The 26,852-nt window shown below is 39.4% G+C and overlaps 1 protein-coding gene across 5 annotated transcripts in view; it reads left to right on the forward strand.

The window, feature by feature from the left end:
- LOC106092455 (stathmin) overlaps positions 1-26,852 on the forward strand; it is a 426,400-nt gene that overhangs the window by 397,293 nt on the left and 2,255 nt on the right. For 4 of the 5 annotated variants that reach the window (XM_013259348.2, XM_013259341.2, XM_013259327.2 and 1 more), the window contains 4 exons: positions 15,710-15,879; positions 15,955-16,140; positions 16,208-16,354; positions 20,366-20,521. In XM_013259348.2, the coding sequence (XP_013114802.1) occupies positions 15,710-15,879; positions 15,955-16,140; positions 16,208-16,354; positions 20,366-20,521 (659 nt within the window). The remainder of the gene's footprint in view (positions 1-15,709; positions 15,880-15,954; positions 16,141-16,207; positions 16,355-20,365; positions 20,522-26,852) is intronic. The other variant, XM_013259366.2, reaches the window with a different exon arrangement.

Genomic DNA, 26,852 nt, shown 5'->3' on the forward strand with positions numbered 1-26,852 from the left:
CGAGAGGTGGCCTTGTTTCTTAACTACTTACTTAATCCAAAGTAGCATCTGTTTGCCAGTATTATTCTTCGCTATATTTCAAAACTGATGTCATTCGTTTCGGTTACGGCGGTGCCAAGGTAGATAAAGTTTCTCACTATCTCAAAGTTGTGTTTCCCAACTTTCTCTATTTTTTATCTACTCGGTTGTACGAGGTGTTTTGGGAGTTGAAACCATCCATTTCGTCTTATCTCCATTGACTGCCAGACCCATTTTCAATGACTCTTTCGATTCTTTCAAAGACTGCAGTTACTATTTCCGGTGACCGACCTATGATGTCAATGTCGTCGGCATAGGCTAGTAGCATGAGTTCTCTGGTGATTAGTGTGCCATATCTATTCGCATTTGCAACTCGTATAATCTTCTCCAGCAGGATATTAAAGAGATCACATGATAGGCTGTCTCCTTGTCTGAAACCTCGTTTGGTATTGAATGGTTCGGAGAGATGCTTTCCTATTGTTACTGAGGAACGCGTATCAGCAAGTGTCATCCTGCAGAGTCTTATTAATTTTGCAGGGATACCAAACTCAGACATGGCTTGAAATACCTTTGAACGTAAAGGAGTATCGAAAGCGGCTTTGTAGTCTGCAAAGAGATGGTAGGTGTTGATTTGTCCTACCCGGGTCTTTTCCAGGATTTGGCGCAGTGTGAATATCTGGTCTAGGGTGGATTTACCAGGTCTAAAGCCGCATTGATAGGGCCCAATTATCTCATTGACTTTAGGTTTTAATCTTTCACACAATATACTCGAGAGTATCTTGTAGACGATGGGGAGGAGACTTATTCCTCTGTAGTTGGCACAATCCGCCTTGTCTACTTTCTTGTGTACGGGACATAGTATGCTGAGGTTCCAATCATCCGATATGCGTTCTTCTAGCCAGATTGTGCAGATAAGCTGATACATACGCCTAAGCAGTGTGTCGAATCGAATCTTAAATAGTTCAGAGGGTAACCCGTCGTTTCCTGCTGCCTTATTGTTCTTTAGTTGCGTCACTGCTAACTGGACCTCATTCTGACTAAGAAGTAAACATTCTATACCATCATCATTGATTGGTTCTGCGGTATCCTCTTGGCCGCCAACGTCGGACACTAGCAGTTGTGTAAAATGTTCTTTCCATATCCTCAGCATGTTATCTGTGCAGGAGGATGTGCCTGCACCAATGCCATCGGTTTGATGTTTCATTCTTTGGTAAAATTTCCGGACTTCATTCTGACTCCTGTACATCTCAATTCGCTTACACTCACGCCTTTCCATTTCCTTTTTCTTTCTGCGGAATAGACGTTTCTCCTCTCTCCTTTTCTCCCGATACCACTCCTTCATCTGGCGCGTTGCTACTGATTGCGGGGTTACTCTATATGCCGCATTCTTGGCTTCAGTAGCATCTCGACACTTGGTCGAACCATGGGGTTCTTGGAGGAGGCTTCCGGTACCCAAGTACGGATTTCGCGGCTTTTTCCATGGAGTGGGCAATAATTCGCCACTGCGCCATTATATCATCGGAACAAGGAGTGCTTTCATCAAGCAGTAGGGTAAGTCGAGTGAAGTATGCCGCTGCAATCTGTTGTGTTTGCAGCTTTTCAATGTCCAGCTTCCGTGCAGTGTCAGATCGTACTTTCCTCGCCATATTCAAACTGGTGCGAACCTTTGCTGCAACAAGGTAGTTCCGAATCTATATTCGCTTCACGGATTGATCGTACATCTAACACGCTGGATGAATACCTTCCATCTATCGCAACGTGATCAATTTGGTTCCTCGTGTTTTGATCGGATGACAGCCATGTGGCTTTGTGAATATTTTTATGTTGAAATCTGGGGCTACTTACTACCATGTTTTTGCCGCGGCGAAATCTATTAGTCTCAACCCATTACTGTACGTTATCTCGTGGAGGCTATACTTTCCGACTGTTGGACCAAAAATGTCTTTCTTCCCTATCTTCGCATTAAAATATCCCAGAACGATTTTAATATCATGGGCGGGTCATATTCTCTCTCTATGCGCTCGGCGCCGGCCTTTAATTACTTTTGTTAAACTACCTATTTTAAAGTGTAAACGGCCCATCAATCAGCTGATTTCATAAAATGGGTTGCTGTTGAATGTAAATGTTTGCGATCTAGGTAGGTCAGGTTGAAAAGAGAGTGCGGATATTAATTCGCCCATGCCACTATGGACATACACTTAAGCCAGTAATCGGCATGATGTTCGCTCTAAATACTAAACAAGTAAAAGCGTGCTAAGTTCGGCCGGACCGAATCGTATGTACCCTAACCTAACATGGATCACATTTGCCAAGTTCTTTGAATGACATTTTCAAATAGAAAAACACCACCTCCAAAATTTCAGGCAAATTTAATGACCTCCAGAAGCTCAAAAAGTCAAAATGTGGGATCGGTTTATATGGCAGCTATATCAGATTATATACCAATTTAGACCATACTTGGAACAGTTGTTGGAAGTCATACCAACACGATATATGCAACATTTCAACCATGTTGGAAGTCCAAGAACTCTAATCGGGAGATCGGTTTATAATGGCGGCTATATCAGGATACGAACTAATTTAGACTATACTTGACACAGTTGTTGGAAGTCAAAACAAAACACATCACGCAAAATTTCGTCTTAATCGGAAAAGAATTTCGCCCTCTAGAACCTCCAGAAGTCAAGACCCAAGATCGGTTTATATTTCAGGTAAATCAGGTTATGGACTGATTTAAACCATACTTACCACAGTTATTAAAAGTCATAACAAAACACGTCATGCTAAATTTCAGCCAAATCGGATAGGAATTACGCCCTCTAAAGGCTCAAGAAGTCTAATCGGAAGATCGGTTTACATGGCGGCTATATCAGGTTATGGACTGATTAAGACTATACTTGGTACAGTTGTTGGGAGTCATACCAGAACAGTTCGTGCAAAATTTCGGCCAAATCGAATAAGAATGGCGCAACTATATCAGGTTATGGACCGATTTAAACCATACTTAGCACATTTGTTAAAAGTCATAACGAAACACGTCATTCAAAATTTCAATCAAATCAGATAGGAATTGCGCCCTCTAGAGGCTCAAGAAGTCTAATCGGGGGATCGGTTTATATGGCGGCTCTATCAAGTTATGGACTGATTTAGACATTACTTGGCGCAGTTGTTGGAAGTCATACTAGAACACTTCATGCAAAATTTCGGCCAAATCGAATAGGAATTGAATGAATAGAAGTCAAGCCCAAGGTCAGTTTATATGGCAGCTATTTCAGATTATCAACCGATTTAGACCATATCTGGCGCAGTTGTTGGAAGTCAAAACAAAACACTTCACGGAAAATTTCAGCCGAATCGGACGAGAAATGTGCCCTCTAGAAGCTCAAAAAGTCAAGACCCAAGATCGGTTTATATGGCAGCTATATTAAAACATGGACCGATTTGGCCCATTTACAGTCTCAACCGACCTATACTAATAAGAAGTATTTATGCAAAATTGCAAGCACCTAGCTTTACTCCTTCGAAAGTTTGCGTGCTTTCGACAGACGAACGGACATGGCTAGATGGACTTAAAATGTCATGACGATCAAGAATATATACATATACTTTATGGGGTCTTAGACGCATATTTCGAGGTGTTTTTAATACACCCATCCTATGGTGGAGGGTATAAAAAAGTAACCTCGGCAAAGAAAATTTAAGTTAGGAATTCCGTGCTATTTCCATGACACGCCCCTAAGTTGGTTCATGTCTAGTATTATGTCCCCACCTAAATTCCGTTATCTGTTACGACGCCGAAAGCCGGACAATGACATAGGAAATACTCCAACTTGGTCTAGGTAAAGTCACTAGCCCATCTAATGGATGGATGGAATGATGTCGCCGTGCGACACCTCTTGGTAAAGAAGTTTTTACATGGCTGCCATACCAAATGGTACAGCACATCAAAAAAAAAACACTGCCGACAATTTTTCTGATGTTCTGGCCAGTATTCGAACCCAGGCGTTCAGCGTCATAGGCGGACATGCTAACCTCTGCATTGCGATGGCCTTCTGATACACATGATAATGAAAATAAAACCTAGAATGTCATTTTGACAGTGTGTCGAAATTTGACAGTCTAGTGGGAATTTGTGCCATCATTCGCACAGGGTGGTCTAGTGACTTTACCTTCTTAATTCTAACTAAATTTATGGTATATTGCTTACCGTTACTCTTAGTTTTCATATAATAAATTCTAAACTTTTCATTACTGGCCACTTACTTATATCTAAACTTTTCCCTTCCATATCAATAAATTTGACCTAAAGCCAGTAAACATTCACGCTGGTACAAACTTTAGCTCCCATTATTCCAGGTTATATGTAAAGGGTGATTTTTTTGAGGTTAGGATTTTCATGCATTAGTATTTGACAGATCACGTGGGATTTCAGACATGGTGTCAAAGAGAAAGATGCTCAGTATGCTTTGACATTTCATCATGAATAGACTTACTAACGAGCAACGCTTGCAAATCATTGAATTTTATTACCAAAATCAGTGTTCGGTTCGAAATGTGTTCAAATTTTAACAAATTTTGTTCAGCGATGAGGCTCATTTCTGGTTGAATGGCTACGTAAATAAGCAAAATTGCCGCATTTGGAGTGAAGAGCAACCAGAAGCCGTTCAAGAACTGCCCATGCATCCCGAAAAATGCACTGTTTGGTGTGATTTGTACGCTGGTGGAATCATTGGACCGTATTTTTTCAAAGATGCTGTTGGACGCAACGTTACGGTGAATGAACACATTTCGAACCGAACACTGATTTTGGTAATAAAATTCAATGATTTGCAAGCGTTGCTCGTTAGTAAGTCTATTCATGATGAAATGTCAAAGCATACTGAGCATCTTTCTCTTTGACACCATGTCTGAAATCCCACGTGATCTGTCAAATACTAATGCATGAAAATCCTAACCTCAAAAAAATCACCCTTTAGTTTCAGCAAAACTTTACCTATAATGATAATTGTATATGAAAAAAAATGTAACTCATTAACATTTATTATAAATATACGAGTTGCTAGCAAGCATTGCTTTGTGCAAAAATGCATTCATTCACACTCTATGATGAGGGTAAACTTTGTTCTAAAGTTAAAACCTGACCATAAATCTAAACAAAATTTTGCTTGCACAGCACATTTGAATGATTTCACATATAATAAATGTATGCTCTTAACAACAAACAAGAACAAGTGCAATTTTTGTTTTTAACAATTTTAGGTCATTAAATTTGTGCATATTTAAATGCACACAAATGAGTATGAAATTCTCACATTGAAATAGCAGCACAAAACGTTTGCCATAAAACCAAACGACCACCATGGTTGGTTGTATATACCACCTCCGCCAATTGTTCTATGAAGGGAAAATACAAAAAAAGAACTTTTTAGCATTTGCATGCAAAAATTAAGCAGAATTTTATTGAGAGCAAAAAGTCATTGCAAATTTGTTGACTGGGGTTTATTGAAATATTCTGAACAAATAAAAACTTGTATAGTAACATAGTTGAATAATTTTGTATCTTGTGCTGGTGATTATAATTTAATTACAAACACAGGGTGCTTCCAATTATTATTGAATTTTTAAAATTTGACAATTTTGTGTTTGAGGTTATATTTAACTAGCTGAACCGGGCCCGCTCCGCCGCGCCTTGTTTTAGAACATCGGACAAAGCGGTGTTTTTTTGACTCCTCTTAATGTTGGCGACATTTGCGAGGTACAATGCCATGCATATTCATTTAAAAAAATTTCCGCAAAACGGTGTCGCACTGCGGTACGCCGTTCGGGACTCGGTTTTTTTTTATAGCCGAGTCCCGAACGGCGTCCAGCAATGCGACACCTTTTTGGGGAAATGTCGATGTCCCTTATCATTGAGTTTAAACTTGGGGGGCTTTAGGGCGTACCCCAAAACACTTGGCTCCAAAATTAGATATCAAATTCGTTTTCTACCTTCAAATACCTTTCATTTGAGTCCCATATTGTCATAATGGGTCAAATAACCCATTTGACGTATCTTTAGGAGGAAAAGCGCCACTTAGACTTGAGTGCAAATTTTTATGTCATATTCCTAATCTACTCGCTAATACCTTTCATTTGAGTCCCATATAGCCAGGGGGTCGGCTAACATGCCCATTTGGGGGTGGGCAACCTTCCATTACTTGGAATTTATGTTCCGCCTCCAAGCGATATCTAAAAATTATATAGCCTATGTTTCCATCCAGACAAACGTACACAATCTATGAAAATTTTAAGAAAATCGGTTCAGCCAGGTATCCTATAGGTATAATGGCTCTAATGCCGTTATACTTCGATCTGATTATGTATGCCAGATTCGAAATCTACTCCCGAATACCTTTCATTTGAGCCCCATATTGAAATGAACGTCCAATATGTCTGTTTGGTGGAGTTTGGGGTAGGGGCGGCCCGATGTGTACATACACTCAAATTTTTATACTGTATTCGTATTCTACTCTCTAATACCTTTCATTTGATACCTTAATTGTCCCGATCGTTCCACTTCTGATTTTGGGTTGTGTTTTTAGCATAAGAGGAGGGTCCGTCCCCCTTCCGATACCGAAAAATTATATGCCTATGATTGCTTCCAGACCAACCTACACAATATGCGAAAATTTCGAGAAAAAAAATTTCGGTTCTGCCACTTTTCAGTGGAACAAACAAACCGAGTCCCATATATCCCGACCATTTTGGGCGTTTTTGGTGGCGGTGAATTGACCCCCTATACTTCGACATGAATTTGTATGCCAGATTCGTTATCTACTCCTGCATACTTTTCATTTGATACCCATATTGTCCTTATCGGTCCACTATTGATTTTGGATGGTGTTTTTAGGGTAACGGTGGAGGGTCCTCCCCCTTCCGTTATCAATAAGTTATAAAGCCTATACATATTTGTAATCTACTCCCGAATACCTTTCATTTGAGTCCCATATTGTCATGATCATCAAATAAACCTATTTTAAGGGGTTTTGGGACTGGGGCGGCCTCCGCAGGTACTTGGACTCAACTTTTATTACGAAATACGTACTCTTCTCTTGAATACCTTTCATTTGAATCCCATATAGTCCCGATCGGTTCTCTTATTTTGGGACAGTGCTTTTGTGGTAAGGGGGAGGTCCCCCCCCTCCCGATATTAAAAAATTATTAAGCCTATGTTTCCTTCTAGACCAACCTGCACAATTTGTGAATATTTCAAGGTAATCGGTTTAGCCGTTTTTGAGTCGATACGGAACAAACAAACAAACCGTCAAACAAACACAAATTGAATTATATATATAAGAAGATATGTTCAGAATATATTTGCCTTAAACCTTTTTGCTCAATTAAATATTCTGCCATGTATATATGGAATTATTGAGTTTCCTCTTATCCTTTGCCACAATCTTGGGCTAAACATTTAATCTAGAAAATTAAAAAAATATATCTACTATAAGTGTTTCTTCTTCAAGAACCAGCATCGTTCGGTCAATGGCCCCCAACAAAATCTACGCAATACTGGACCGTTTTTAATCCTTTTTGCTTATTTATTACAATTCTTGTAATAAAATTACTATTGCCAGGCATTCCTTTTTTATTGTTGCCACATAGTGTTGAAAGTTTCTGTTAATGCTGCTTTTTCCCCAAGTAATTTCCTTAAGTAGCCTTTAAAGCAATTTCTTTACTCTTAAGAGAGAGAGAGAGAGAGGAAAAAAGGGAGAGAGCGGTGGGGATAGCATAGCCTCCCTTACAGCAGCTGGCCTCTAAGGAAAAGAAAAATAGAATATTCAACCAGCTTAAATAACTCCTTGGTGTATGTTGGCAGGGTCTATACAGGGTAGCCTACGCACGTAATAAGAATTACACCAGACAGCCATCAACACTATTGCATAAAAGGACGTGGGGGAGGAGAGAGCAATATGACAGACGGCAAACGGAAACGTATTTCGAGCAATGAACACCGAACATCGAAAGAGGAAACGATGGGTGGTCTTAGGAAATAATAAATAGTTTATATTGTATGCGGTTATGTATTCAAATCCATTAACTTTAAGTAGTATGTGCATAATGTGTAATAATGAGATTGTGCGAGGCCATCTGATATAAGGATAAAAAAATTGGTAAATAACAATAAAAGTAATCGGCCTATGACAGAGATGTTAAATTAACTTTTTTATTTAAAGATACAATGGGATTGGGAATTAGTTTCAGGAAAGAGTAATTCTCCCTTTCTTTTACTCACCGAAGTGCACAGGTTAGCATGTTCGCCTATGACGCTGAACTACAGCTGACAAACTATCGATAATCCCAATATTCGACATTCTCGATATTTCTAATACTAAATATCGATAGCATCAAATCTATCGTTAATTTCCCATCACCTACAATTCAAACGAAAATAAAAGGTAAAAGTTTAGAAGATCGATTTATATACCGAATGAAACCAAATTTATTACAGTCAACTGGTAGAGAGAGAAATTATTGTATTAAATTTTAGCCCAATCGGATGAAAATTGCGCCCTCTATAGGCGCAATTTATCTTAGGTTAGGTAAGATTGGGTTTAAGTGGCAATCTGCCTTCAGACTCACTTAGACGTCTTCGTCCATTGTGATACGACAGGATCAGAAGAAGGAAGGTGCCTTCTAGTTCCTACCGTTGAACCATCAAGATCGCGTTAGAAAGCCCAATAACTTGCGAATGTTCACATCCGCTAAATCAGACAAATTCTCAAAGAAATGAGAACCTAAAGTGGTACTCCTTTTGACTGCTAGTGTGGGACATACACACAGAAGGTGTTCTATAGTCTCTTCTTCTTCGATGTCCTCACAGCTTCTACAAAAGTCATTGCAGGGAACCTTCAGTCTGTCAGCATGTTTTACGATTACACAGTGCCCTGTCGTGAGGTACACAATGACTGAGACATCTATTCTCGCCAATGACAGTAAAGTGGAAGACTTCTTCGAGTCTAGATTGGGCCATTTAATTTTGGAATGCTCACAGCCCCCTCTTTGTGACCATCTATCATTCGTTCTCCTTAGGGCCCAGGTCCTGAAAATTTAGCTTACATGTCGCTAGAGGCATATCCACAGATTCCAGTATTCCTAGTCTCGCAAGCTCGTCCGCAGTGCGGCTGTGATGCACAAAAAAGCCGTCCTTTGGATCCTGTTAAGTATTTAGCATTAGGTGGACTTTTGAAGCGCCGTCCACCACAACACCATATAGGATTATAGGTCTGACAACTGTATGAGAACCTAAAGTGGAACTCTTTCTGACTGCTAGTGTGGGACACACACACAGAAGGTGTTCTATAGTCTCTTCTTCTTCGATGTCCTCACAGCTTCTGCAAAAGTCATTGCTGGGAACCTTCAGTCTGTCAGCATGTTTTACGATTAGACTGCGACCCGTCGTGAAGGACACAACGACTGAGACGTCTGTTTTAGCCAATTACAGCAAAGCAGTAGACCTCATGAAGTCTAGACAAGGCCACATAGTTTTGGAATGCTTACAGTTTGTTCGTTGTCTTTTGGGCCTGGTCCTGAAAACTTAGCTTACATATCGCTAGAGGCATACCCAAAGATTCCAGAATCCCTGAGATGTGTAGGGTAGTTCCTAGTCTTGCAAGCACGTCCGCTTTACAATTCCTTGGGATATCTTTGTGGCCCGACACCCAGAACTGGTGCATTTTAAACTTTTCAGCCATCTCGCTGAGAGATCTGCGATGGTCTAGGGCGGTTTTGGTGTTCAGAAATACGTTCTCCAGGGCTTTAATGGCTGTCTGAGAAGATATTTATGCCAATCGTCGTAATGACATTATATCTTAGCCATTCCACCACTTCCTTAATTGCAAGGACCTCCGCTTGATACACACTGCAGTGGTTGGGTAACATCTTCGATATGACCAGTTCTAGATCTTTAGATTACACCCCAAAGCCCACCTGGTCGTTTAGTTTGGAACCATTCATATATAAGTCTTTGTAACTTCTGTTACCAGGGTTATCGTAGTTCCAATAGTTTCTATCACGAATAGTGGTACAGTTTTTTTTTATCTAAACGCGGCTCAGGTAGGGTGTAATTCACACTGCCTGGAACATCGCATATTGTATCAAGGATAACACAGTGTCCGTAGCCGCCACATGGCCAATGAAAAGGCTGATCTAACCTCACGGCAGTGGTCGCTGCAATTTGTCTAGCCACAATGCCCAGAGGCATAACATTTAGCATTAAATTCTATGCATCAGATGGTGTCGCCATCCTTTGAATCCAGTTAAGTATTGAGCAGTACGTGGACATTTGAAGCGCCATCCACCATACCACAACACCATATAGCTGCAATATATACCCATGGCACGCGGTCTAAACTCCTAACTTTTTCTAAAGGCTCTCTTGCTTGTGTATAGGGCAAGAGTTTCCTTTCTTGCCCTTTCCAAATGTAGGATTTGAAGTTAAATTTCCTGTCCAGCAAAACACTCAGATATTTTGCGCTTTATGTAAATGGAACATTCTCTCCTTCCAAGGAGAGAGGTGCCACTGCCGGCAACTTGTATCTCGTGCTGAAAAGAACCACTTCTGTCTTGCACGGATTTATACCCAGACCAATTTCGGTAGCCCACTTTGCTGTTGCACGTAGACTTCCTAACCGCAATTGCCACGTCATCAGCATACGCGACCACTTTTACGCCATTTTCTTAAAGAAACAATAATATATTGGTAATGGATATATTCCAAAGTAGAGGAGACAGTACACCTTCTTGAGGTGTTCCTCTGCTGACCCATCTTTTTAGATCCACAGATCCCAAGCCTGCCGTAATGCATCTATTAGTAAGTAAGCTATTAATAAACTTTCTTACGGTAGAGTTGATGCCTAGAAACTTCAACTCCTGCATGATTGACATCGGTTTTACATTATTGAAAGCACCTTCAATGTCAAGGAAAGCTACCATTGTGTATTCCTTGACAGCAAGAGAACCTGTAGACGACTAGGTCGTGAAGGTCTGTTTCAGTGGATTTGCCTTTACTATATGCATGCTGCTTCCGCGACAGGCGATATCCAGGGATCTTTGCCCTAAGCTATGTTTCTATCAATCTCTCAAGAGTCTTCAGCATAAAGATTGACAGATTAATAGGACGAAAATCTTTCGCCTTCATGTGGTTGGGTTTTCCTGCATTCGGAATGAAAATGACCTTCGTGTCACTTCATCCCACAGGTATATATGACATACAGATACAAGCAGAGTACATCTCCCTAAGCCAGAGAACCAGTTTATCAGACACAGCTTGTAATTCAACCGGTGATACATCATTAGGTCCTGGCGTCTTAAAGGAGTCGAAACTTCTTATCGGCCAAAGGATTTTCGCCTCAGACACAGTTTCCCTAATGGCCTCCGACGAATGCTTATCAATGACAATCTCTTCTGGCGCCACTTTGTCCGTTGGAGAAGTTCCCGGGAAATGTGTATCAACGAGTAGTTCTAGTGTTTCCTCACTAGACATTGTCCATAAATTCTCTGATCGTAATAGGTCTCGAGGACAGAATCTTCCTTAGCCTAGAGGTCTCAAAATGTATTCTCCACGGAGCTGCAGAATTCTACCCAGGATTTGTTCTGAGCCTTTCTAAGCTCACCCTTATATTTTCTTAGCTCAGCCTTATAGAAGTCCCAATCGTGTGGTGCTCTTCTGGCTTTTGCTTTGTTGAAGAGTTCTGCCGTCCTTCCTTAGACCAACCAGCTCTGGGTCCATCATGGCGGTCGCTGTTTACCCCTTGGCCTGGCACTAGGGCATGCCGACACAAGCGAGTCATTCAGGGCCTTCGTCATCCGCTTGACCACTATGTCTATATCCTCCGTAGTTTCCGCTTCCTTTTCTAGTCTAGAAGGGATAGACGTGCAGAATTTGTGCCGAAATGTAGCCCAATCCGACTTTCTTCTGTTTAGCTGAGGGACCACTACTTCAGTATTTTCTCCAAGGCTGACACTAATATAACGATGATCGGAGAAGGTGTGGAAGGGTCTTTGAGAGAGATAGAGAGTAAGAATCTGTAATTAATACAAAGTCATCAAAATTTCTGCATAATCGTATAATAATTGCTCCCTAAAAGGGCTCAAGAAGTAAAATTCGGTGCTCGGTATATGGAAACTATATTAGGTTATAAACCAATTCAGACCATATTTGGGACGTATGTTGGAGGTCATATTTGAGGTTAGAGGCTTCTGTTGGTGAGCAGGCTCGTTCCGGTCCAAAGCACCGATCGCCGCGGGAACAGAGTGGCCATTGGCTATTTAAAGAGCCGTTGCCCGACCTCTCACAGAGACTCGCCACTCGATACCGCTGATTGTCCGCGATTGCCGTTGCAGCTACTCCGTATGGAGCTCACAGCTATCGCGTGCCGGAGGTCATAGTAGATTTTATTGTGGAAAATTTTAGCCAAATCAAATAGTAATTCCACACTATAAAGGCTCAAGAAGTAAAATAGGGATATCGGTTTATATGGTTATAGACCGATTCAGACCATACTTGGCACGCATATTGGAGGTCAAAGTAGATGTCATCAACCAAATCGGATAAGATTTGGTTGATGACACCCTCTAGGGGCTCAAAAATCAAAATCCGGGAATCGGTTTATATGGGAGCTATATCAAAACATGGACCGATATGTCCCATTTACAATTCCATCCCATTAACACTAATAAGAAGTATTTGCGAAACATTCCAAATGCCTAGCTTTACTCTTTCGAAAGCCAGCGTGTTTTCGACAGACAGACGAACGGACAGACCTAAAATTAGAGCAGGACCTAAAATTAGAGCCGGCAAACTATCGATTATCGCAACATTTGATATTTTCGACATTTTTAATAAAAAAATATCGTTAGTATCGATACTATGGTTAATTTCTCATCACCTTTATTTCACATGAAAATAAGAGGTAAAAATCAGGATATCGACTTATATAGAAGCAATATCAATCAGTTGGAAGTCATAAGAGAAATCATTGTACAAAATTATAGACGACTCAGAAGAAAATTGCGCCATCTATAGGCGCAATGTATCTTAAAGGATATATTTAGAGTAGGATCGGTTATTTATGTTAAATTTTGTAAAAAATTTAACTCTGCCGATAATATCGATAGGAAAGATATCAATCGATATTCAGACAAATATAAAACATAGTATCGAGAGTGCCATCTATATTCTGCCAGCTCTACCTAATGCTGAGTTTACATGGCACATCTGATGTATGGTCATTGCAATAGTATTAGTGAAAACAATCATCACCAATCACCATCAGTCATGACTGAAAAATCAAAATCATTTTGATTTTTTCGATGAATGACGTCTATCGATTACCGTTTACAAAGAAATGTGTATTGAAAAACACGTTCTATTACAAATATAGTGAGGAATTAAGAAAATTAAATTATGAAAAATTAAACAAAATCAAAGAAAAGGAAAAATCGATGTACCGTTTTTGGCAAAACCTGTCATCAACACGTAATCTGTAATCATACACGACGAGTACGATCATGATGTGCCGTCTAAAAGGGCCATAAAATGTCATGACGATCAAGGATATTTATATACTTTATGGAGTTTTAGACAAATATTTTGACTTGTAACAAACGGAATGACGAAATTAGTATGAACATCCTATGGTGGAGGTTATAATTACAATAAAACTAAAACTTTTCACAAATCTTTGAAATTTTCAAAGTTGATATGCATCAAGCATCATTTATCACGGTATAAGGCCCTTTATACATTGCGTTGTCCAGACAACTAGGATTTAAATGAATAATCATGGCATCTCTCTACAATTTGCCATTGTTTTCAAACGTATACTCGTGTAAAAAAAGTGAACACTGCTGTATACAGCCTATTTGTTAGCGTGCATTTTTTTTACAATTAATCTACTCATCTTAATGGCAAACGAAAGAAAATGTATGTTTCCATGTGCAAGGCTCTTAACTCGTGGCAAACTGGTTATTTATGAAAAGAAATTTTTCAGCGTTCGCATTTTTTGTTTTTGTTCACGCATTTCGCATGTGGTCAACAGTGATTAATGGCCTTACAGAAACAGACCTTCAACTTTTTTCATGAACGGTTTGTTTTAAATAGCTTTTGCTATTCATAGTACGAGCACTATAATCCATTCAAACTGTTGTGAAATATAAATGTTTCGTTAACATAATAAAAGCAAAAACAGCAAAAAAGGATTGAAGTAAAAGCGTGCTAAGTTCGGCCGGGCCGAATCTTATATACCCTCCACCATGGATCGCATTTGTCAAGTTCTTTGAATAATTTATTCAAATATATGAGCTATATCAAGTTATTGTCCGATATGGACCGTACTTGTCATGCCATACAAGTCATTAAAAAAATATCACCTCAAGAGGCTGAGAAAGTCAAATTGGGAAATCGGTTTATATGCCAGCTATATCAGGTTATGAACCGATTAAGACCATACTTGGCACCGCTGTTGGTGCCAACACAAGTTCCAAAACGACATATGCAAAATTTTAGCCAAATTGGACAAGAATTGCGCCCTCTAGAAACTCAAGAAGTCTAATCGGGAGAAGATCGGTTTATGTGACAGCCATATCAGTTTATGGACTGATTTAGACCATACATAGTACAGCTGTTGGAAATCATAACGGAACACTTCATGCAGAATTTCAGCCAAATCTGATAAGAATAGCGTTCTCTGGAAGCTCAAGAAGTCAAGACCCAAGATCGGTTTATATGGCTGCTACATCAGGTTATATACAGATTTGAACCATACTTAGCACAGTTGTTGGAAGTCAAGTCATTTCAGCCAAATCGGATAAGTATAACGCCCTCTGGAAGCTCAAGAAGTAAAGACCCAAGATCGGTTTTTATAGCGGCTATATCAGGTTATAGACAGATTTGTATGATATTTGGCACAGTTGTTGGATGTCATACCAAAACGATATGTGCAATATTTCAACCAAATCGTTTAAGTATTGAGCCGTCTAGAGGTTGAAGAAGCCAAGATCCCAGATCAGTTAATATGGCAGCTATAGCAGGTTATTGATCGATTTGAACTATACTTAGCACAATTGTTGAAAGTCATAACAAAACACCTTATGCAAAATTTCAGCCAAATCGGATGAGAATTTCACCCTGTATAAGCTCAAGAAGTCAAGACCCAAGATTGGTTTATAAAGCAACTTTAATCAAAACAGGGACCGATATGGCCCTTTTACAATCCCAACCGACATACGCTAATAGGAAGTTCTTGTGGAAAATTTCAAGCGCCTGGATTTACCTCTTCCGCAGGCCACCAAAGCGCATAGATTAGCATGTCCGCCTATGATGCTGAACGCCTGGGTTCGAATCCTGGCAGGACCATCAGAAATTTTTTCAGCGGGATAACCACCCACGCTAATGCTGGCGACATTTGTGAGGTACTTTGCCATGTAAAAACTTCTCCCCAAATGTCGTGCTCCGCGGCAGGCCGATCGGACTCGGCTATAAATGGAGGTCCCTTTTAAACCTTTTACCTTTTAGAATGGTAAAAGGTTTAAAGAAACCTAAAAATCTCAAAAATACCCTATTAATTTTTTTTTTCTTGCTCTAAAAATTAACCTGCGAGTATGTTTTCAAATCAAATTTGATTTTTCTTTTTTTATTTTCTGTTTTTAGCCACTGAGATCCGCTGCCAGGAAAAATCGCGCGGTGGTTTGAGTTATGAGGTTATTCTGGCTGAGCCAGCACCCAATGTAACCGTACCCAAAAAGCCTGTAACACCAGGCAAAAATGTCTCAGCCGAAGAAATTGAGCAAAAGTTAAAGGCAGCCGAAGAAAGACGTATTGTAAGTGGTCCCAAACGATTAAACAATCGATTTATGCTACATGAAATGCATATCCCTTTCTCTCTCTCTTTCTAGTCTTTGGAACAAAAGAAAATGGCCGATTTGACTTACAAATTGGCGAAAATCGAAGAAGCCACACGCAAAAAGGATGAAATCACCAATGAGTTCATCAATCAAACCAAGGAACAATTGGAATCGAAAATGGAACAACATGTTGAAAAGCGTGAGGCCATTATTAGTGATTTGAAAGAAAAATTGAAGGTAAGCCATAGAAAGGGATTTTGAAAAGGAGATATTTATTTATTTTGGGTTCATCTTTTTCTTTCAGATTCATTCTCAAGAAATCGAAAAAACTCGAGAACAATTGGAACAACAAAAATACATTGAAAAAATCGCTATTGAAGAGAAACTAAAGACCGCTCAATCTTTGCGCGATGAGAACATTAAGAAGATGTTGGAACGCCTAAAGGAACATGTAAGTGTTTTATTTCATGTTTTGCTCTTCAAAACGAGACCCCAAGAAACCCTAAAACCAAACATACAAAGTTTTTTTTCATTCAATTCAGGCACTTAATAGCACCACCATACATTCATTGTTTATAAACATCTCTCTTTTTTTTAATTCTCTATCCATATTAATGTTTTATTTTGTTCCTCATTGATTAAAAATATGATTTATTTCTATGTTTTAGCAAATTCATACTTTACTTTATTTTTTTGTTTTATGGCACTTTATTTTGCACTCATCCTCATACATTTGTAATGGAAGGAAGCATAAAAGTAATAGGAATTCCCTTGCCATTCTCCTTACCTCTCCTACAAACTAAGAATTGCCGCAAGTGTAATTCCTGAGAGTGAATAGGGACTTGTTTCCACCAATTGCCAGTCATCAACGTCGTGGGCTTTTACTTAGGTCCAATACATCAAAGCTGGTTTTTTGACTGGCGTTGAAGCATAAGCCCGAATTGAGGTAGTGGCTTGTAACAGTTTGTAACGTTGGGATGGTACCCTGTACGGCTTTTCATGTGAACAACTGTCAAATTCCATATAAAAAATGTAAATGAAAAATTTAAATGTTTTTTAAGCTTATGTCTTGAAGGAAGCAATTAGGCACTATTAATCCTAGTGTAATATGTTAAGGGACATTAGGACATTTTGTTGAAGTTTTTCGCAACTAATGCATTAAAGGGTTACCAGATTCGTAAACAGGAAATTTCCGTATCTGCAACTGAAAGTTCCGAACTCTATAGATAGAAAGGTGCGGTATACACGCTGGCGGTTAAATTGGAAAAATACAAGGCTTACATTACTGCTTCTCAACAACTCCGCAAAAAGACGCATTGGAAAATGTTTTCCAATAAGAGGTGTTATTTTGGTATTCAAACAAAAATGCAATTTTTTGAGATAAATGATCGGATGTTTATTTCATAATAAAGAGGAAGGTATGCTGTTAATAATGAAAATAACATCAGGCAAATGGCCACCACGACAACGTTAGCAGGTAATTTTTCATAATCAAATCGCAAAGTGACTGCCCCTATGTCCCTCAGGAATACTATCTTTGAGGTCTTGAATCGACGCTGATCTGTTGGCGTGCACCGTATCTTTCACGTGGTTGCCCAGTAAGAAGTCGCAAGGTGCCAGATCACAAGATCTCGGTGGTAAATTGTGATCTCCTTTTTCAGAGATAACACGGCCAGGGAGCGTTGAAACGTATATCGCTCTATTTTGATACCCTCCGCCATATGATGGAGGCTACCGTAACGCAGAGGTTAGCATGCCCGCCCATGGCTGGGTTCGAGTCTTGGCGAGAACATTAGAGAATAAATGTCAGCGGTGGTTTTTCCCTTAAACTTTAAATTCAACTTTTTTGAAAGGGCAAGAAAGGCAACTCTTACCCTATACTCCCGCAAGATAGCCATTGACAAAAGTGGGGGTTTAGACCGCGCGTCATGCATTGGGTTTATACTGCAGTTGTCAGACCTATAATGCTATATGGTGTTGTGGTCTGGTGGACGGCGCTTCAAAAATCCACCTACTGCTCAATACTTAACCGGATCCAAAGGATGGCTTGTTTGTGCATCACAGTCGCACTGAGAACGACACCATCTGAAGCACTGAATTTAATGCTACATCTTATGACATTGTGGCTAGACAAATTGCAGCGACCACTGCCGTGAGGTTAAGGGAGCTTTCTCATTGATCATGTGGCAGCTACGGACACTGTGTTATCCTTGATACAATATCCGATGTTTCAGGCAGTGTGGATTACACACTACCTGACCCGCTTTTTGATAAAAAGAAGTACTGTAGAATTGATTGGAATTAAGGAACAGATGTTACATAGACTTCTATGGGGGCTGTGGGGTGTACTCTGAAGATCTAGAACTGGTCATATCGATATCACTGGTAACGGATATTACATACACTTCTATACGGATGATTCCAAACTAAACGACCAGGTGGGCTTTGGGCTGTACTCTAAAGATCTAAAACTGGTCATACAGAAAAGGTTACCCGACCACTGTAGTGTGCATCAAGCGGAGATCCATGCAATTAAGGAAGTGGTGGAATAGCTAAGATATAATCTCATTATGACGATTGGCATAAATATCTTCTCAGACAAACAGGCAGCCATTAAATCGCTGGAGAACGTATTTCTGAACAAAAAACCGCCCTGGACTATCGCAGATCTTTCAACAAGATGGCTGAACAGTTCAAAATTAATCTGTTCTGGGTGCCGGCCTACAAAGATGTCCCAGGGAATTGTAAAGCGGACGAGCTTGTGAGTCTAGGAACTGCGAGTGAGTCTAGGAACGAATGATAGATGGTCACAAAGAAGGGGCTGATAGCATTCCAAAACTATATGGCCTAATCTAAACTTGAAGAGGTCTACCGCTTTGCGGTCCCGCACTAGCAGTCAAAAGGAGCTCCACTTAAGGTTTTCATTTCTTTGAGAACCTATCTGATTTAGCGTATTTGAACATTCTCAAGCTACTTGGCTTTTTAAAGCGATCTGGATGGTTCAACGGTAGTAGAAGGCATCTTCCTTCTTCTGTTCCTGTGGCGTCACAACGAAAACGTCTAAGGGAGTCTGATGGCAGACTGCCACTTAAACCTAACCTATTCTAACCTTTCCCTCCTATTGCTGGCGACATTTGTGAGGCACAATGCCATTGGAAAAAATGTTATAGCAGCCATTAAACTTAAACGATGAAGCTCCATCAAGGGACAGTGAAGGTCGTCCAAAATCAGTTGTTGTTCCAAAAACCATTGAAGCTGTGCGCCTACTGATATTGCAAGATCTTCATGTGACCTATCGTGAGATTGAGACAACCTTAGACATTAGTGTAACCAGCATACATTCAATATTGCATCAACATTTCACCGTCAAAAAACATTTTTTCGCGTTGGATCCCACACAATTTGTCAATCGCTCAAAAAATGGCTTGTGTCGACTGGTAGAAAGAAATGATCCAAAAATACGAAAGAACTGCATTTTTGAGCATTCAAAATTCATCTTCCGTATAGTCCTGAGTTGGCACCGAATGACTTCTTTTTATTCCCGTACGTAAAAATAAAATGATTTTCCAACACCTGAAGAAACAGTTGATGCGTTCAGAATGCATGTTTTGGAGATTCCTCAATCAAAGTGGCAAAATGCTTCGACAATTGGTTCAAAGGCATGCAAAAATGTATATATCTTAATGGGGAATATTTTGAGAAATAATAAAGTGATTTTCTATGATAAATATTTGTAATGTGATCTCTAATAAAAGGCAACCCTCGTAACACATCGAAACATTGTTCCGAGACCAAACATATATATATTCCTGATCGTCTTCACATTCCAAGTCGATTTAACCATGTAAAATATTAACAATGCGTCGACCGAACAAAGGTACACAAAGTTGATTACACTGTTCGTGTGGTTCTGTTCGTCTATCCTATGCTCGCTGGCATAGGATATGTTTTGCGGTTGTGTAATGTTGCCGATCTAAGATAGTGAATAGGTATGGCGCACTACTAACAAGGGAACACATGCCGTTCGGCACCATCAATGTTATGGGCCGGTTACCGTTACTTCAGCTTTCGAAACTATCAAAGAATAGTAACTTAAAGTGGGTCTGGCAGTTTATAGAGATAAGACTAAGTGGATAGTATCAAAGCTCGGAGTGTCCTATATACAATCCCGGGCAAACAGAAAGTCTGGTACAGCTATTAAAATTTTTTTTATAAAGGAGACGTAGGTTCTTTGTAGTATCTGTAGATATCAAAAATTCATAGTGGCTTCCTTCCATACATTATTTTATATAAGTTTTTTTTTTCAAAAATTATATAATTTCTCCCCCTAAAACTCTACTTTGTATATATGTTAACTCCTAAATGTATACTTCATATCATTTCATTCATAATTTTTGTGTTTGTTTATTTTTTTTTTAATCTATAAAACAAAAAACTTTTATCATTAACAATTTTTTTATAGAACACTGTCAAAATTGCTGAAATCAAAAATCAAATCGATCAATTGGAATCACAAAAAATTGAGGAGAAGGCCCGCATTATTGAAAATAAATTATATACCGCTGAACAAAATCGTGAAAAGGAGATTCAAAAGAAAATTGAAAAAGTTCATAAGCTCGTACGTTTCATTTTTATAATTATTTAATTATGTATAAAAAAACCAACATTCATTGAACACACACATACAAACACATGCATTCACTTGCCTATTTTACTATTTATTATTGTTATTACTTTTTTCTTGAAACATTTGTTTCTTTGTAGTAATTTGTTTTTTTATAATCATGGCTTTTTGTTATAGTGATTTTTTTTTTGTTATTATAGAAAATAATCATAACATAAAGTCATTGCTGCTAATTGTCTGTCATGTGTCTGTTATAAGTGTTGTTGTAATTATTTTTAAGAAATCTGTTGATAAAATTTAATTTTTTCAGTTTTAAAGAAATTCTACAAAAAAAAATTATTTTTAACTTTCATATGACTGATAAATTTCAGCTAATTCTATGAATTCTGCGTCACTTAAATGAACTAGAAATCAGATGATTTAGAACGAATATATTCAAATCAGCTGATTTCATAATGGGAAATCAGATGTTTGAGTGAATAAAGTAGCTCATTCGAGTGACTCAGATAAACTGACTCTCGCAATCTGTGGCAATCAAATAGATTACCGCTCACGTTAAGGGACACTGAATTAGTGGGACATGCTGTATGTGTGATTACTCTGAAAATTCGTTCTGACATGCGTTAAGTTTATTAGGTCACCCGGCCGAATCCCTAATGTTTTCACACAAAAAAGAAAATAATTATATATATTCATCCACATGCGCCACATTTATATCGATTAACGTTTGTTTTGCTATACCAACTGCTTTTTTGGCGTTCTTTTTTATTTGACTTCATGAAAACTTACTAAACTTGTTACAAAATCAAATTAACATAGACGACCTAGGGTTTTATTAGCCGCTTCACTAATTGAAGGTTGAGAATAGGAAACAGACGACTTGCAATTCTTTTAATTTTTGAAAGTATTTTCCATTAACCCTACCCAGAAATAGAGCTGCCTTAGAAAAATAATGTTGCAGCGACATCAACTTCTCTTCAGTAGCGGAACATACCTCTCAGCGCCATCTATAAATTGATATGAAACCACATGATCTCACAATGAAGACAGTGCAGCTGTAAAATGTTATGATCTGGATGTGATTGCATAAACATTCAGCTGTTCATCATTTAATTCTACAGTCAGTCTGTTCGTCAAAAATGGGGAAAAAGCTGAGCCAAATAAATTTATTTTGTTTTATAATTTTTAAGTTCTCGCATATTGGAATGAACTTAAACAAATAAAGATCTGCCTGTTTACCAAGAAGAATAAGTCAAGTACTAAGAAGAAGAAGTCAATACGAGAATCCTAGCTTCTTAGGCAGGACGATCTCAGTATTCAATAGAGTTAAATACCTTACGTGGTCTTGGACATATATTGGACAGATCACACCATGTATTTAACTCTTTACGAAGTTAGGAATCGTGGATTCTCGTATTGGCTTATTTTCTTCCAAGTGACCAGACAGTTTTCCGTTTGATATAAAAGTTCTATATTCATTAGCGTGCGGAGATGGCTGTTAATTGGGCAGAAGAAGAAGAGAAGAACCATATACACGACATGGGGACCGAAGCCAATTAGCTGAGGTTGTTCCCTAGCTGAACGAAAAGGTGATCTTAGCAATTCGATCACAAAAGGCTATGACAGAACATTTGTTCCACTAGCCGAACGTAGAATAGCATTCCAAGCGCCTCGATCTTCTGCGCTCATCCTTAAATCTCTGACACTAAGTTTCGAGGTGTCTCCCACCATTTTATTTTTCCATCAGGCTTTTGATCCCGGTTTGCGTGTACCACCGTGTTTGACTTCAAAAGACTTCTTTGCTGGAGCTTCTTCATCCATTCTGAGAACATGACCTAGCCAAGCAGCCGTTGTATTTTGATGCGTGTAACTATGCTATCGTCGTCATACAGCTCGTGGTTCATACGTCGCCTATATTCTCCATTAACGCAAACTGGTCCATATATTTTACGAAGAATCTTTCTCTCAAATACTCCAAGCAGCACTGCCTCATCTGCTTTCACAAGTACCCATGCTTCAGAACCATATACCATCACGGGTAGTATCAGTGTCTAGTATAGTGTAATCTTCGTCTGTCGGAAGTGGTCGGCGATGGTCCAACAAAAGAATATTACACCAATTCCAACTGGCATCTCGTCTTGGCATTCAGCGAGTACTCGCGGCTAAGAGACTTAAGTCCAAGACTAAAGAATACAATACCAGCAACCTCGGTGTGAGACCTTAGTTGTCTTGTGTTCGCCCTAGAAGAACGAAGAATAGAAAAAGTAGACGAAGAATTCAGATAAAGATCTTCCATAGTACGATACACATCACATCAAGTAAAACTCGAAGGCAACCAGTCGGACTTTACAGAAACTCTCGTAGGCTAGAGAATATTAAATACATTAATTCCAACTGACATCTTGTCTTGGTATTCAGTAAACATTCCCGGCTAAGAGACTAAGGCCAAGACTAAAGACTAAATACCAGCAACCTCGGTCGGAGATCTTAGTTGTGTTGTAAAATTTGGATATAGCTGCCCTATAAACCGACCGCCCGATACAGGGTATTAAGGTCATAAAAGAGCCATTTATTAACCCCTACCCATTCCTGTCAAATGTGGTTCAGATCAGACCATATTTGGATATAGCTACCATATAAACCGGTCTTTCGATATAGTGTATTGACCCTATAAAGGGAAGATTTTTCATCCAATTTGGCACAGCGCGTTCTGGAAGACCCCTCCACCTATTGATATAGAGAATTGAGCTCATAAGAGGAGCATTTTCCATCCGATTTCGATGAAATTTAACACAGTGACTTTTGAAAAACCTCTACACATTTTTGTTTAATATAGTCCAGATCGGATCATATTTGGAAATAGCTGCCATATAGACGGAACTCCCGATATAGAATATTGGACCCATAAAAGTCGTATTTTTCATCCGAATTTGATGAAATTTGAAATAGTGCGTTTTGGTACCCCTCTAAAAGGTGTAGAGGTCTACCAAAACTCACTGTCTTTTTGTCTGTCTTTTATAACCAAAAAAGGTATTTATTGGGTATTTATCCAATAAATACAATATAAATACCGGGTATTTACCCGGTAGAAACCCATCGTGGATCAAAAGTTATAAACATCATTCCCAATGTTTTGTTTTTCCTTTTGGACCATTGTGGGACGTAACCCAACACTATTTACCCGAAATATCACCATCACGTATGATACAAAAACACCAAAGTTTAAAAAATAGTCGATGAAATCGATAAGAGCTCGAAATAGAGATAAAAATCCTAGATAGTATTAGTAAACTAACTGAAAAAATTTATTCCTTGTACTTTAGTGAGCGACGCTGCCCAACACTGTTCACAACTGTTTATATTTTTTGCGTATATGTAAATTTTTTGTTATTTTTGCGCTTGTTTTCGCATCAGCTGACGCTCCAAACACTTTTTATCAACAGATTTCTCCTAAAAAATTCTATATGTCTCATATGATAAGGATCACTTTCGACATCTCCGTTTAAAATGTATCCGGCTATATGTTCTGCTTTACATTTGATCTGTTTTTGGTCTCATTGCACATTAACTTAACAAAAAACAAATAATTACATGTTCTTGCTCTCACCGATAAACACACACGTATAATATACCAATACAATATAGGGGAAGAGAAATGTTTAACTGTAACGAGAAAAAACACTTCTCAGGTGAGATGCTATACTTCAGCCTGATGTTTTAGTTCAAGGTACATTAAAATAAAAGACCAGCTTCCCAACTGATGAAAAGAACCCCAAATCCCAATTCAGTTCTGGTTTTGGGACCCTGTCAAGTCTGAAAAGACCTTTAATTGTCATTATCATCATTGGACAATCTCATTGTTTCCTGCTAATTGTTCAATGAAGAAACTTCTGGCATATCAATTGATTGATTGACCGATTCAAGTTTTGGGCTCAATTAAAAGGGAACTCTTTTACAGCCTAGACCAAATATTGTACCGTTGAGCGAAACCTATCCCTAGAGAAGTTTTTTATGGATGGATGCCTTACAAATGTCACGAAAGTAAGTATTGGTCTACAGAAACGTGGTTCGACCAATGCTTTACGCCTCAGTAGTTTGGTGGACTGCGGTGGAGTCCACCATAAGAATAATACAACAACATTAATGAGAACCACGCCCACTAAGGTACTGGAGACTATTCTAGATATCCGACACAGAGACACACAATTAAGTGTGAGGCAGACACTGCAGCTATGCGACTTAATGCGATGGGAGAATGAAAAGAGGATAGGGGCAGATCAAACTACCGGGGTATAATCGGGGCGACAATAGGAAACCTGGAAGAAATGGAAGAGGTTTCCCATAGTATACTTTAAGCGACATTTGAGGTCCAGTGCGAGGAACTGCTGCCAACGACGCAGTGGATTGACGGAACTCTGGTATTGCCGACTGGAAAATCAAGCTAAACAGATGGATCAAAGCTAAAGGAAAGAGTGGGCATGGGGTATTGAGAACCCAGGGACTCAGATTGGTTTACGACTGCCTGACCATAATACGGTCCCGCAGGCGGAGATCCGGGCAATCACGGAATGTGTGAGTTGGTGTGGTGTTAACGCGAGGGGGTCGAGTGTAAACATCCTTACGGACAGTAAACTGGCAATCAGGACGGTATGGTCACAAACAGTCTTGGAGTGTAAGAAGAAGATTAACGCCATCTCTGACGATGGCATGATATGCATTGTTTGGTTGCCGGGTCGTAGTGGAGTAAGAGCCACAGGACTGCCTTCAACAAACTTGGTTAACCCGGTCGATGGCTCGACGCAGTCCGAGTTAAGAACGAACGTAGGGTATTAATGCGGAGGTCTAGACGCAGATACAAGGAAGATGATATGGAAAATCACCAGATATGAGGTCCACCTGGAAGTAGTGCGAAAACGATTCTGAGATTGAATTAAAACAAGTAACACAGGGTAGATTTTTAGCCGATACCATTGATTACGGAGTCCGGCATAAGGTGAGAGAGGTACTCGCTACATGCGATCCGAATCTCTCCATAGGTTTTTCGTCATTCAACTGACCGTTTCGCATGTAACACTGGAACAGACAGCATCTTTAATAGTGGTCACCCATAGAAGTGGCGATAAAATGCCCCGCTTGGGAATGCCTTCTGCGACCTTCTCCCTTATATTTATGTCATGGGCCCACAATTTATCCACCTGTTTCTTGGCAGATGGTTTATCCAGTCTCTAAGGACCTGGTCCACACGGCACTGGTCTAAAAATTGGATCAGTGTGTCAGTCCACACATTGTTAAAACCCTCTTGATTTCAATGCATAACGGCAATGTGTACGTCTTGGCATCGAAGGATTCTTCTATTTTATACACAACCTCTCGCAAGCCAGTCTTCACCGGCTTCCCTTGACATAGGCATGCTGTTTGTATTTGAGCAGTTCGTATGTCCTGTATGTATGTCCTACTCTTTATCATGGAACCCACAATACGTTCCATGGTTTTGAGTAGAAAGGACGTAGGGCTTATAGGTTTGTAGGCCTGGGTATAAATACCACCCTTGTCTCCTGCCAGGCTTTTGGGAGTATATGCAAGTTGTGAAAATAGTGGCCAGATAGTCGGCCTCGTTACTACAGAAAGTAACGCCGGAAATATTCAATCAGGTCTGGATGAGTTAAATGATTGCAAGCTTGTCAAGGTTCCCTTTTTTATAAATTCGGTAATAAGCCTTCGATCAACCTCATTATTCCAAAATTCCGGTGTCTGTCCTAAACGGTTGGGAGCTTCTCAAGGCTCCCTTTACCATAAATTCCGAAATAAGCCTTTGATCAACCTCATTATTCCAAAATTCCGATGTCTCTGTGAGTTCCTTCGTATCCTGTGGAAAATGCATTTTTACCAAAGACCTCAACATGTCCTCCGTTGTCTCTGCTTTCACTCCCATGTCGGCGTCATTACCAATTTTGTAAGTAGCACGGAATTCCAGACTTACATTTCTTTTGCGACGTGTATGTAGACTTCTCACATCAATTGAGAGCTGTCCGATTCAAGTTTTTAAATTAAATAATAACTATTTTATAGCCGAGACCAAACAGCGTGCCGCTAGGCGAAACCTCTTCTTAGAGGCTGCAACCCCAGCTACAGGCCCAGATTCACAAATTTCACCAAATTTTCATTACTTCTTAATTTTTTTCTGATGGTCTTTCGCGGCAAAGAGAAGAGCTCCTTAATGTATTGTCTGCTGCTTTCACATCAGTCATTCATCCACTTTTGATTGAATCGGCCACTCAACCATCATTCAGGGAATCCGAGTGGTATTTTCGTCAACTAGAGAGCA

Source organism: Stomoxys calcitrans, chromosome 3, assembly GCF_963082655.1.
Source record: "Stomoxys calcitrans chromosome 3, idStoCalc2.1, whole genome shotgun sequence".
Lineage (NCBI taxonomy): Eukaryota > Metazoa > Arthropoda > Insecta > Diptera > Muscidae > Stomoxys > Stomoxys calcitrans.